This window comes from Vanessa tameamea, chromosome 22, assembly GCF_037043105.1.
Source record: "Vanessa tameamea isolate UH-Manoa-2023 chromosome 22, ilVanTame1 primary haplotype, whole genome shotgun sequence".
NCBI classification, from domain to species: Eukaryota; Metazoa; Arthropoda; class Insecta; order Lepidoptera; family Nymphalidae; genus Vanessa; species Vanessa tameamea.
The window spans coordinates 8,091,835-8,105,661 of record NC_087330.1 but is presented as its reverse complement, the minus strand read 5'-3'; the positions used below and the strand labels follow the sequence as shown (position 1 = coordinate 8,105,661).

Here is a 13,827-nt window from a genome sequence, read left to right as displayed (position 1 = left end):
ACCATATGTTATTTAAATATATAATATACATCGAAAGCAACTTTGTTCCAACTGGGCGTTGAATTAAACCTTTTTTTTTAATTGAAAACTTTTTATTTTATAAATCTAAGGGTATAATGAAATAAAACAGTTTTTACACATTCATAGAATGTTTTACTTAGATTGACTCAATATACAATCTACTAACATTTAGTATTTTATCAAAAACATCTATTTCCGTACATTCTGCATTGTGTAATTTTTCTATTGTTAAAATTATAAAATATTATTAATAACACAACACACAATGACAGTTCACAGAGATAATATAAAGTGTATTATTACCTTAACTATAAACGGATGGCCACAACATAATATTGTTATATATTTACAAATATCACAAATGAGTATAAGTATAAAAAAATATATAGGAAATAAAATACATGCAATATATCGACATTAAAATAATGGTCATTATGTATTTTGACTAGTAATATAGGTAATTATGTTCATAATCAAGATTTACAAAGCTAAAATATAGTCAAAATTTATCAACCTATGGCACCTTTATAATAAAAAAGGCAACATATAATATGCCCGAATAACATATAAAAAGCTTAAAAGGCAGTGAATATCATAACATATAAAATCGATTGGTTTTATAAAAACGCGTCAGTTTTTGACATTTAAAAAATTGTGTTACATTTTAAAAGTAAACGTATCGTTTTAGCAAGGATGAGTATTTATAATTGCTACATTTTCTTTTCGTTTAAGGCTCGCCTTGTTCTTATATATAAAAAGAGTTACACCTAATGATAAAATTACAAACATGACAGACCCTACAATTGCTGAGTACTCTAAGGATCTCGGAAATTCGTCGTAAAAGGATTTGCTTACGTCCCTAACATTTCTTGTTTTTGGTTTCGTTCGTGAGGAATCAAAGTTATCTGAAAAAGATAAATCATATTAAACGATATAAAGAGACGAGTTTTGCGTTAAATTGAATTTGATGTCACCAATAACTCACCTATTTCAGCCTGTGAATCGTAATAATCGAAGCTTTTTATAGCTAATCTATTCACGCGCGGAGATTTTACTTCATTTGCTAGAGGAAATGGTGGCAGGTACGTCGAAGGTGGGTTTGTACTACTAGGTGCGAATGGTTGCGGACATTTGGGGTCTTTAGAACCAGGATAACATGAACTTGGTGTTGAGGGCTTTTTAGTTGGTTGAGGACAGCGAGGATCAGTGCTACCGGGATAGCATCTGGGAGCTTCAGGTGTGGTTGGTTTAGGGCAGCGAGGGTCACTACTTCCGGGGTAACATCTCGGAGGAGCAGGAGTTGTTGGTTTAGGACAACGAGCGTCTGTACTACCAGGGAAACATCTCGGGGCTTCAAGTGTCGTAGGCTTAGGGCAGCGAGGATCACTACTACCGGGGTAACATCTGGGAGCTTCAGGTGTAGTAGGCTTAGGGCAGCGAGGGTCACTACTACCGGGGTAACATCTGGGAGCTTCAGGTGTAGTAGGCTTAGGGCAGCGAGGGTCACTACTACCGGGGTAACATCTGGGAGCTTCAGGTGTAGTAGGCTTAGGGCAGCGAGGGTCACTACTACCAGGGTAACATCTGGGAGCTTCAGGTGTAGTAGGCTTAGGGCAGCGGGGGTCACTACTACCGGGGTAACATCTGGGAGCTTCAGGTGTAGTAGGCTTAGGGCAGCGAGGGTCACTACTACCGGGGTAACATCTGGGAGCTTCAGGTGTTGTTGGCTTAGGGCAGCGTGAATCAGTATTTCCTGGGTAGCAGTTAGGTGGTGCTGGTGTTGTAGGCTTAGGGCATCGAGGATCACTGCTACCAGGGAAACATCTCGGAGGAGCAGGAGTTGTTGGTTTAGGACAACGAGCGTCTGTCGAGCCCGGATAGCATTTAGGTATTTCTGTGGATGGGGGCAAGTAAGTAGGTGGTGTTTGAGTAGTAGGCCTAGGAGGCTGTGGGCACTTCGGGTCGGGTGAGCCAGGATAACAGACTGGTTTGGTAGGTGAAGGAGTTGTAGGTTTTGGACAACGCGGATCAGTACTGCCAGGATAGCACCTTGGTGCAGCAGGTGTTGTAGGTTTGGGGCAGCGTGGATCTGTGTTTCCAGGATAGCAGTTAGGTGGTGCGGGTGTTGTTGCCTTAGGGCATCTAGGATCACTGCTACCAGGGAAGCATCTTGGAGGTGCTGGGGTTGTCGGTTTAGGACAACGAGCGTCTGTGCTTCCAGGGTAGCATCTTGGCGCTTCAGGTGTTGTAGGCTTAGGGCAACGTGGATCTGTGTTTCCTGGGTAGCAGTTAGGTGGTGCTGGTGTTGTTGGCTTAGGGCATCGAGGATCGCTGCTGCCAGGGAAACATCTTGGAGCTTCAGGTGTCGTAGGTTTAGGGCAGCGAGGATCATTACTACCAGGGAAGCATCTCGGAGGTGCAGGAGTTGTTGGTTTAGGACAACGAGCATCTGTACTTCCAGGGAAACATCTCGGTGCTTCAGGTGTTGTGGGCTTAGGGCAGCGTGAATCAGTGTTTCCTGGGTAGCAGTTAGGTGGTGCTGGTGTTGTTGGCTTAGGGCATCGAGGATCGCTACTACCAGGGAAACATCTTGGAGCTTCAGGTGTCGTAGGTTTAGGGCAGCGAGGATCATTACTACCAGGGAAGCATCTCGGAGGTGCAGGAGTTGTTGGTTTAGGACAACGAGCATCTGTACTTCCAGGGAAACATCTCGGTGCTTCAGGTGTTGTGGGCTTAGGGCAGCGTGAATCAGTGTTTCCTGGGTAGCAGTTAGGTGGTGCTGGTGTTGTAGGCTTAGGGCATCGAGGGTCGCTGCTTCCAGGGAAACATCTCGGAGGAGCAGGAGTTGTTGGTTGAGGACAACGAGCATCTGTCGAGCCTGGATAGCATTTAGGTATTTCTGTGGATGGGGGCAAGTAAGTAGGTGGTGTTAGAGTAGTAGGCCTAGGAGGCTGTGGGCACTTCGGGTCGGGTGACCCAGGATAACAGACTGGTTTGGTAGGTGAAGGAGTTGTAGGTTTTGGACAACGCGGATCAGTACTGCCAGGATAGCACCTTGGTGCAGCAGGTGTTGTAGGTTTGGGGCAGCGTGGATCTGTGTTTCCAGGATAGCAGTTAGGTGGTGCAGGTGTTGTTGGCTTAGGGCATCTAGGATCGCTGCTACCAGGGAAGCATCTTGGAGGTGCAGGAGTTGTTGGTTTAGGACAACGAGCATCTGTACTTCCAGGGAAACATCTCGGTGCTTCAGGTGTTGTGGGTTTAGGACAACGTGGATCTGTGTTTCCAGGATAGCAGTTAGGTGGTGCAGGTGTTGTTGGCTTAGGGCATCTAGGATCGCTGCTACCAGGGAAACATCTTGGAGCTTCAGGTGTCGTAGGTTTAGGGCAGCGAGGATCATTACTACCAGGGAAGCATCTCGGAGGTGCAGGAGTTGTTGGTTTAGGACAACGAGCATCTGTACTTCCAGGGAAACATCTCGGTGCTTCAGGTGTTGTGGGTTTAGGACAACGTGGATCTGTGTTTCCAGGATAGCAGTTAGGTGGTGCAGGTGTTGTTGGCTTAGGGCATCTAGGATCGCTGCTACCAGGGAAGCATCTTGGAGGTGCTGGGGTTGTCGGTTTAGGACAACGAGCGTCTGTGCTTCCAGGGTAGCATCTTGGCGCTTCAGGTGTTGTGGGCTTAGGGCAACGTGGATCTGTGTTTCCTGGGTAGCAGTTAGGTGGTGCTGGTGTTGTTGGCTTAGGGCATCGAGGATCGCTGCTACCAGGGAAACATCTTGGAGCTTCAGGTGTCGTAGGTTTAGGGCAGCGAGGATCATTACTACCAGGGAAGCATCTCGGAGGTGCAGGAGTTGTTGGTTTAGGACAACGAGCATCTGTACTTCCAGGGAAACATCTCGGCGCTTCAGGTGTTGTTGGCTTAGGGCAGCGTGAATCAGTGCTTCCTGGGTAGCAGTTAGGTGGTGCTGGTGTTGTAGGCTTAGGGCATCGAGGGTCGCTGCTTCCAGGGAAACATCTCGGAGGAGCAGGAGTTGTTGGTTGAGGACAACGAGCATCTGTCGAGCCCGGATAGCATTTAGGGATTTCTGTGGATGGGGGCAAGTAAGTAGGTGGTGTTAGAGTAGTAGGCCTAGGAGGCTGTGGGCACTTCGGGTCGGGTGACCCAGGATAACAGACTGGTTTGGTAGGTGAAGGAGTTGTAGGTTTTGGACAACGCGGATCAGTACTGCCAGGATAGCACCTTGGTGCAGCAGGTGTTGTAGGTTTGGGGCAGCGTGGATCTGTGTTTCCAGGATAGCAGTTAGGTGGTGCAGGTGTTGTTGGCTTAGGGCATCTAGGATCACTGCTACCAGGAAAGCATCTTGGAGGTGCAGGAGTTGTCGGCTTAGGACAACGAGCGTCTGTGCTTCCAGGGAAACATCTTGGCGCTTCAGGTGTTGTCGGCTTAGGGCAACGTGGATCTGTGTTTCCTGGGAAGCAGTTAGGTGGTGCTGGTGTTGTTGGCTTAGGGCATCGAGGATCACTGCTACCAGGGAAGCATCTTGGAGGTGCTGGGGTTGTCGGTTTAGGACAACGAGCGTCTGTGCTTCCAGGGTAGCATCTTGGCGCTTCAGGTGTTGTGGGCTTAGGGCAACGTGGATCTGTGTTTCCTGGGTAGCAGTTAGGTGGTGCTGGTGTTGTTGGCTTAGGGCATCGAGGATCGCTGCTACCAGGGAAACATCTTGGAGCTTCAGGTGTCGTAGGTTTAGGGCAGCGAGGATCATTACTACCAGGGAAGCATCTCGGAGGTGCAGGAGTTGTTGGTTTAGGACAACGAGCATCTGTACTTCCAGGGAAACATCTCGGCGCTTCAGGTGTTGTGGGCTTAGGGCAGCGTGAATCAGTGTTTCCTGGGTAGCAGTTAGGTGGTGCTGGTGTTGTAGGCTTAGGGCATCGAGGGTCGCTGCTTCCAGGGAAACATCTCGGAGGAGCAGGAGTTGTGGGTTTAGGACAACGAGAGTCTGTCGAGCCCGGATAGCATTTAGGTATTTCTGTGGATGGGGGCAAGTAAGTAGGTGGTGTTAGAGTAGTAGGCCTAGGAGGCTGTGGGCACTTCGGGTCGGGTGACCCAGGATAACAGACTGGTTTGGTAGGTGAAGGAGTTGTAGGTTTTGGACAACGCGGATCAGTACTGCCAGGATAGCACCTTGGTGCAGCAGGTGTTGTAGGTTTGGGGCAGCGTGGATCTGTGTTTCCAGGATAGCAGTTAGGTGGTGCAGGTGTTGTTGGCTTAGGGCATCTAGGATCGCTGCTACCAGGGAAGCATCTTGGAGGTGCTGGAGTCGTTGGTTTAGGACAACGAGCATCTGTACTTCCAGGGAAACATCTCGGTGCTTCAGGTGTTGTGGGCTTAGGACAACGTGGATCTGTGTTTCCAGGATAGCAGTTAGGTGGTGCAGGTGTTGTTGGCTTGGGGCACCTAGGATCGCTGCTACCAGGGAAGCATCTCGGAGGTGCAGGAGTTGTTGGTTTAGGACAACGAGCATCTGTACTTCCAGGGAAACATCTCGGCGCTTCAGGTGTTGTGGGCTTAGGGCAGCGTGAATCAGTGTTTCCTGGGTAGCAGTTAGGTGGTGCTGGTGTTGTAGGCTTAGGGCATCGAGGATCACTGCTACCAGGGAAACATCTCGGAGGAGCAGGAGTTGTTGGTTTAGGACAACGAGAGTCTGTCGAGCCCGGATAGCATTTAGGTATTTCTGTGGATGGGGGCAAGTAAGTAGGTGGTGTTAGAGTAGTAGGCCTAGGAGGCTGTGGGCACTTCGGGTCGGGTGACCCAGGATAACAGACTGGTTTGGTAGGTGAAGGAGTTGTAGGTTTTGGACAACGCGGATCAGTACTGCCAGGATAGCACCTTGGTGCAGCAGGTGTTGTAGGTTTGGGGCAGCGTGGATCTGTGTTTCCAGGATAGCAGTTAGGTGGTGCAGGTGTTGTTGGCTTAGGGCATCTAGGATCGCTGCTACCAGGGAAGCATCTTGGAGGTGCTGGAGTCGTTGGTTTAGGACAACGAGCGTCTGTACTTCCAGGGAAACATCTCGGTGCTTCAGGTGTTGTGGGCTTAGGACAACGTGGATCTGTGTTTCCAGGATAGCAGTTAGGTGGTGCAGGTGTTGTTGGCTTGGGGCACCTAGGATCGCTGCTACCAGGGAAGCATCTTGGAGGTGCTGGAGTTGTTGGTTGAGGACAACGAGCGTCTGTACTCCCGGGGAAACATCTCGGTGCTCCAGGTGTTGTGGGCTTAGGGCAACGGGGATCTGTGTTTCCAGGATAGCAGTTAGGTGGTGCAGGTGATGTTGGCTTAGGGCATCTAGGATCACTGCTACCAGGGAAGCATCTTGGAGGTGCAGGAGTTGTCGGTTTAGGACAACGAGCGTCTGTGCTTCCAGGGTAGCATCTTGGCGCTTCAGGTGTTGTGGGCTTAGGGCAACGTGGATCTGTGTTTCCTGGGAAGCAGTTAGGTGGTGCTGGTGTTGTTGGCTTAGGGCATCGAGGATCACTGCTACCAGGGAAACATCTTGGAGCTTCAGGTGTCGTAGGTTTAGGACAGCGAGGATCACTACTACCAGGATAGCATTTCGGAGGTGCAGGAGTTGTTGGTTTAGGACAACGAGCATCTGTACTTCCAGGGAAACATCTCGGTGCTTCAGGGGTTGTGGGCTTAGGGCAGCGTGAATCAGTGTTTCCTGGGTAGCAGTTAGGTGGTGCTGGTGTTGTAGGCTTAGGGCATCGAGGATCACTGCTACCAGGGAAACATCTCGGAGGAGCAGGAGTTGTTGGTTTAGGACAACGAGAGTCTGTCGAGCCCGGATAGCATTTAGGTATTTCTGTGGATGGGGGCAAGTAAGTAGGTGGTGTTAGAGTAGTAGGCCTAGGAGGCTGTGGGCACTTCGGGTCGGGTGACCCAGGATAACAGACTGGTTTGGTAGGTGAAGGAGTTGTAGGTTTTGGACAACGCGGATCAGTACTGCCAGGATAGCACCTCGGTGCAGCAGGTGTTGTAGGTTTGGGGCAGCGTGGATCTGTGTTTCCAGGATAGCAGTTAGGTGGTGCAGGTGTTGTTGGCTTAGGGCATCTAGGATCACTGCTACCAGGGAAGCATCTTGGAGGTGCTGGAGTCGTTGGTTTAGGACAACGAGCGTCTGTACTTCCAGGGAAACATCTCGGTGCTTCAGGTGTTGTGGGCTTAGGACAACGTGGATCTGTGTTTCCAGGATAGCAGTTAGGTGGTGCAGGTGTTGTTGGCTTGGGGCACCTAGGATCGCTGCTACCAGGGAAGCATCTTGGAGGTGCTGGAGTTGTTGGTTGAGGACAACGAGCGTCTGTACTTCCAGGGAAACATCTCGGTGCTTCAGGTGTTGTGGGCTTAGGACAACGTGGATCTGTGTTTCCAGGATAGCAGTTAGGTGGTGCAGGTGTTGTTGGCTTGGGGCACCTAGGATCGCTGCTACCAGGGAAGCATCTTGGAGGTGCTGGAGTTGTTGGTTGAGGACAACGAACGTCTGTACTTCCGGGGAAACATCTCGGTGCTTCAGGTGTTGTGGGCTTAGGGCAACGGGGATCTGTGTTTCCAGGATAGCAGTTAGGTGGTGCAGGTTTTGTTGGCTTAGGGCATCTAGGATCACTGCTACCAGGGAAGCATCTTGGAGGTGCAGGAGTTGTCGGTTTAGGACAACGAGCGTCTGTGCTTCCAGGGAAACATCTCGGTGCTTCAGGTGTTGTGGGCTTAGGACAACGTGCATCTGTGTTTCCAGGATAGCAGTTAGGTGGTGCAGGTGTTGTAGGCTTAGGGCAACGGGGATCTGTGTTTCCAGGATAGCAGTTAGGTGGTGCAGGTGTTGTTGGCTTAGGGCATCTAGGATCACTGCTACCAGGGAAGCATCTTGGAGGTGCAGGAGTTGTCGGTTTAGGACAACGAGCGTCTGTGCTTCCAGGGAAACATCTTGGCGCTTCAGGTGTTGTTGGCTTAGGGCAGCGTGAATCAGTATTTCCTGGGTAGCAGTTAGGTGGTGCTGGTGTTGTAGGCTTAGGGCATCGAGGATCACTGCTACCAGGGAAACATTTCGGAGGAGCAGGAGTTGTTGGTTTAGGACAACGAGCGTCTGTCGAGCCCGGATAGCATTTAGGTATTTCTGTGGATGGGGGTAAGTAAGTAGGTGGTGTTAGAGTAGTAGGCCTAGGAGGCTGTGGGCACTTCGGGTCGGGTGACCCAGGATAACAGACTGGTTTGGTAGGTGAAGGAGTTGTAGGTTTTGGACAACGCGGATCAGTACTGCCAGGATAGCACCTCGGTGCAGCAGGTGTTGTAGGTTTGGGGCAGCGAGCATCTGTACTACCAGGGAAACATCTGGGCGCTTCAGGTGTAGTGGGTTGAGGGCAACGTGCATCTGTGCTACCAGGGAAACACCTTGGGGCCTCAGGCGTTGTAGGCTTTGGGCAACGTGGGTCTGTATTACCGGGGTAGCAGTTCGGAGGAGTAGGTGCAGTTGGTTTAGGGCAACGAGGATCGCTACTGCCAGGGAAACACCTCGGAGGAGCAGGAGTTGTTGGTTTAGGACAACGAGTGTTTGTACTTCCAGGGTAACATCTCGGTGCTTCAGGTGTTGTAGGTTTAGGGCAACGTGGATCTGTGTTGCCTGGGAAGCAGTTCGGTGGTGCTTGTTTAGTTGGTTTGGAACAACGGGGATCACTACTGCCAGGGAAGCATTTTGGTGGAACTTGAGTTGTTGGCTTAGGACAACGTGAATCTGTGCTACCAGGGAAACATCTCGGTGCCTCAGGTGTCGTAGGCCTTGGGCAACGTGGGTCAGTATTTCCAGGGTAGCAGTTAGGTGGTGCTTGTGTTGTTGGTTTCGGACATCGGGGATCACTGTTTCCAGGGAAGCAATTTGGGGGAGCGGGAGTTGTTGGTTTTGGACAACGAGCGTCTGTCGAGCCCGGATAGCATTTCGGTATTTCCGTGGATGGAGGTAAATAAGTAGGTGGTGTGAGAGATGTTGGCTTAGGGGTTTGTGGGCATGTTGGGTCTGGTGATCCAGGATAACATAATGGTTTTGGAGGTAAAGTAGTTGTAGGACTTGGACAACGTGGATCAGTACTTCCTGGGAAGCATGTGGGTGGTGCAGGTGATGTTGGTTTTGGGCAACGCGGGTCTGTACTGCCAGGGAAGCACCTTGGTGCCTCAGGTGTAGTAGGCCTTGGGCAACGAGGATCTGTATTACCGGGGTAACAATTAAGTGTAGCTGTAGTTGGTTTAGGGCAACGGGGATCGTTGCTGCCAGGGAAGCATCTTGGAGGAGCAGTTGTTGTTGGTTTTGGGCAACGTGGGTCATTGGTGCCAGGGAAGCAGTTAGGTGGTGGAGGAGTTATCAGCTTAGGGCAACGTGGGTCATTGTTGCCAGGGAAACAGTTTGGCTGTGCAGAAGTTGTTGGTCTTGAACAAAGAGGGTCAGTAGATCCTGGATAACATTTCGTGTCTGGTATAACAGTTGTTATTTCCTTTATAATTCCATTACAGCTTGCATCACAGTTGCTTGTGCATAGCTGAAATAAATAATGCTGATTAGCTTTGCCGAGTTTTAGTGAAATAAAAATTAACTAAATATGTGTAAAATAATAAAGCGTTTATTTGAAATTGAAATTTGTAACTCACCTCAACGTTACAAGTCAGATAGACTTGATCAGTTTCCGGAAAACGGAAAGCACTTATTTTGGTGTAAGCAATCAATGTTGCACCAGATTTTCCAGTATTTGTAGATTTTTGCCATGAGTCGATGAATTTCTTTTTCCTTTAATTCAAAATAAAATAATGTACATATGAGTTTTACATACATACATTTAAAATGACACAAATATTTTAGAAAATTGCAACAGGTAAGTTTTCTGTGTAATAATAAATATTTCTGAATTTTATGTATGTTCGTTTTGACAAATTTCGTCAACGAACTATATGGTAAATAATCCGTGGGCTCTGATAATATGTAAGTTTATTAAAGTATATCGAAAAAACTACAGTTGAAGGAGCGTTATCAAAAAAATCTGGACAACTCTAATTGGCTCACAAAGCAAAACGTAATTTTACTAGATTATGCTTATGTATATTAAACTGTTTTTATGTATGTATGTAATAACAAGTCCAGTTTAAATATTATGATTATTTTGTAATTTAGCACAATATTTAATTTCTAAAAACTACACAATTTGACGTTATGTCATACGGAATATATTTTGTAATTGAGATATTTGTGATAAACTTACACTGTCATTATAATTACGATTATCATTAGCTTATTATTTCACTATAATTATAATAAAAAAATTAAATCAATGACATCCATAAAAGACAGGACGAAGTTAATCAAAGTTTTGTTTTAGGTGCATAACTTTTAAAAATATTATACTTACTTGGGGCAACCATCTTTGTCAGTCAATTGAATTTTATTTGTCTTCGAACTATCATAATTTTCATTATCATAAGCCCAACAATCGTGAATTTTAAGATTAAATTGATTTCTGATATCTTTCAAATAAATAAGAATGGTGAGGTATTCGCCGATTTTAATCGAATTTTCCAACGGAGTTGTCTAAAAAAAAATTACATTCTTATGAGTAAAATGTTGTTAAATAACGTAGCGTAAATAAGATTCAAATAAAGTTTCGGTTTTCGGATCGAATCATTTTAAAATTAAAACTTACTTGAGGGAAAACTCCTTTCTGAATATCCATCCAACATTCTACACCACCGGCCGGTCCTTGTACTGCCACTACATCGAGCATGTCAACCATAAAAGGCTTTAGCTTTAGTACATGTGATTGTTCCTTTTTGACACCAGTCGAAACTTCTAGAGCAGTTCCAGCACATGATACCTAAGACATATTTAAGATCAAAATTTGCATTTACCAACACATTTATTACTTACTAGCTGAGTACATGCCTTATCAATCCTTCGTGCCCAATTGTTCCCTTTTGGAGGCCTCAAATAAAAGTGGGCTATATCCTTTTTTGAGTTTTAAAACTTTTTACGTATCAAATTTCATGCATATCAGTTCTATGGTTTAGTCGTACAAGAGCAACAGACAGATTACTTTTGGAATTAGTAAATTTAGTATGGAGGTTATAATAAGGTATTAAACTCTATAGTAATAAGCCCAACCAAAAATCTTGCAGGATTTCAGATCATAATAGCACCCGTGATCTTAGTGTCGTCTCGTGCTTAACAAGGGTTACGACGATAAAAGTCGCATGTCGTCGTCGTATGTATATGTGTTGATGAAAATCTCCTACATATTTATCAAACAATCGACATTAGAGGATCGTGGAGGATTTTTTTTTGTCTTTGCCCAGCAGTATCCAATATTAGAATATTTAATGTTATTACTTTTCATACCTTTCTAGCGAAATCATAAGATCCTTGCACTAATTCATCTCCTTGGAACACGAGGACGTTGTCGATGGTGCCGCAAGCATTGCAAAGTGGTCGGCTTCCACAGCCATTCAATGGCACTCGGAAAGAGTACCGAGATTGACTGCCTCCGGAAGATACGTATCTGGAGAAAGTATTATAATCTTGATTAGAATGAAGTTTGGCATGTTTTTTTTATTATAAACAAAGATTACAATTGTGATTTATTGATTAAATTTTAAATATGATTTTACTAAATCGCGGGATAGCGTACGAGCAATTTTCTTTTTTTTCATATTTTTTTAATATTTCAGTTAAATTCAAATTTCGAATGCCAGCGGATATCAATGATCCTCTAGACTATAAAAATCTACAATTTTAGTATCACATGTTATTTATTATCATCGAAATTACTCACTTGCATTTGGGATCGTTCAGGAAGCCCTTGCTGTAAATTATTCCATCGTATATGTCAGAGAATTCAACCGTGACTTGAATATAATCTGCTAAACATTGTACGTCAATATCTGGTGACAGCGGTGAATCTGCAGCTCTTGAACCCCTCACGAAATTGACTCCAGTTTCACCACTTGAATCTTCGAAAAATGGTGATAAACCATCTCCAGCCAGCTCAAGGTTCAGCTCGGCTGCGGTGAGCGTTCCGACATCTGAAACAGCTGTAGCGAGCGACAGCTACAGCGGAAAAAAATTATTAATAAATAATATATACAATTCATTAATATTAATTAAACAGCTGTCGATCGACTTGAAATTCGTGTCAAATCCTCCGATAAATAACGTTCTAATTTCCAACAAACATTTCTTAGAGGACGATTACTTTATAAAATATACCTATGTTCCAAATATCAGCTTTCTAGACTTAGTTTTGGCTGTGCTATGAGATAATCAACTGTAATTTACATTTGTATTGTATTTAGATAATAATATAATTATCATTAAATTACAAACTAAAATATAAAGACTATTACAATTTTAATATATATTGTATTTTAGTTACTTAAGTAAAAAAATACATGAAAATTGAGTAAGTAGAATGAATTAGATGTCAGACGATCATCTAGGTTAACTAAACTGAAGAGAATTGTCGAAACATTATGTTTGATTTAAGCACAACCTTCATTTGTTTCAATTTGTTATTTCAACTTTTGGAAATTATATTATAAAAAATAGAGTCACACATTTTGGAGCATCTCTTCATATTATATTTTGACATGGGAGATTGTGGTAGTCATGACAAAAAAAGGAAAGCAACTGTGACGTCATCCTGACCAATAGCTAAATCCGATTGAGATAATGTATCGCTCAGTGCCAATCTCATAATCAAATAGGACCGTATTTTAATACGATCAGATAGAGTTCCCAATAAATGGTAAAATCATCGGCTTTACGTGCATTCCGAAGTCAACGTTCAAACTTAGAATCCGAATATGACTTCAAAAAAACTAAAAAGATTTGTTACATCTTTAGTTTAATGAAAAAGTCTAGATCATAGAAGCAAGAAAAATAATAGACTGATGGTATATATTAATCGGCAAGACGACCTTAGTAAAAGTATTCTTTACGAGTACGATTAAAATGCGGAAGTAGTTAAATTTGAATATCTTATTCGAAGGCGATGTATTTTATAATTTTTACTCAACATGGACACCTCAACGCCAGTTTAGCCATTGAAAACAACACGTCTATCTATTATTCTTTATATTTGATTGACTGGGTTAACTTTCGTCTTGATAATAATGAAAAGATCAATGAAAGATAAATAAAGAATACAATATTATGAAATAATGATAATATTATGCTATTCTGGTCAGTTGATTTGCGGTAATTTCTTTCCTCTTTTCTTTCTTCTTTTTATAAATAGTAGGCGAAGCGGCAAGTGGACCACCGTATGGTAAGTGATCACCACGGCCTATGGACATTGGTGCCTTAAGCAAAATATTAACCATTACATGATCAATGCCTCACCAACGTTGGAAACTAATATGTTATGTAATTGTACTAGCTCACTCACCCTTCAAAGCGGACCACGACTGTGTATTGCTGTTTGGCGGTAGAATATCTGATGGATAGTACCCACTTAGACATGCTTGCACAAAACCACACCACGTAAGTGACCTCATGTGTTTTTCTCAGAACAAAACTAATCTCGTTCACATGTCCCAATAGCTCTCAAACCGTCCAATTATTATAATTAAGAATACTATCAATTAATCTCCATAAAATTAAAATTACATGTGTACCTAATACCGACACAGTTATGAGATTTATTTATGTAAAGTCGGCTACGTTGCTATCAATTTATCTATAAGATTATTGTTAGTTGTGAACACAATGCGTTTTTTTTCTTCTCA

At 44.6% G+C, this 13,827-nt stretch overlaps 1 protein-coding gene across 7 annotated transcripts in view; it reads right to left on the bottom strand.

Annotated features, from left to right (window-relative positions):
- Positions 1-70: 70 nt before the first annotated feature.
- LOC113403631 (mucin-2-like) overlaps positions 71-13,827 on the bottom strand; it is a 54,516-nt gene continuing 40,759 nt past the window's right edge. Inside the window, exons 3-10 of one of the 7 annotated variants that reach the window (XM_064218428.1) lie at positions 11,874-12,148; positions 11,441-11,600; positions 10,749-10,919; positions 10,458-10,636; positions 9,706-9,841; positions 2,384-9,596; positions 1,007-2,143; positions 71-926 (exon numbers count right to left, since the gene is read on the bottom strand). In XM_064218428.1, the coding sequence (XP_064074498.1) occupies positions 706-926; positions 1,007-2,143; positions 2,384-9,596; positions 9,706-9,841; positions 10,458-10,636; positions 10,749-10,919; positions 11,441-11,600; positions 11,874-12,148 (9,492 nt within the window). In that variant the 3' untranslated portion in view covers positions 71-705. Of the gene's footprint in view, positions 927-1,006; positions 9,597-9,705; positions 9,842-10,457; positions 10,637-10,748; positions 10,920-11,440; positions 11,601-11,873; positions 12,149-13,827 lie in introns of all 7 variants that reach the window. The other 6 variants (XM_064218431.1, XM_064218432.1, XM_064218426.1 and 3 more) reach the window with 6 other exon arrangements.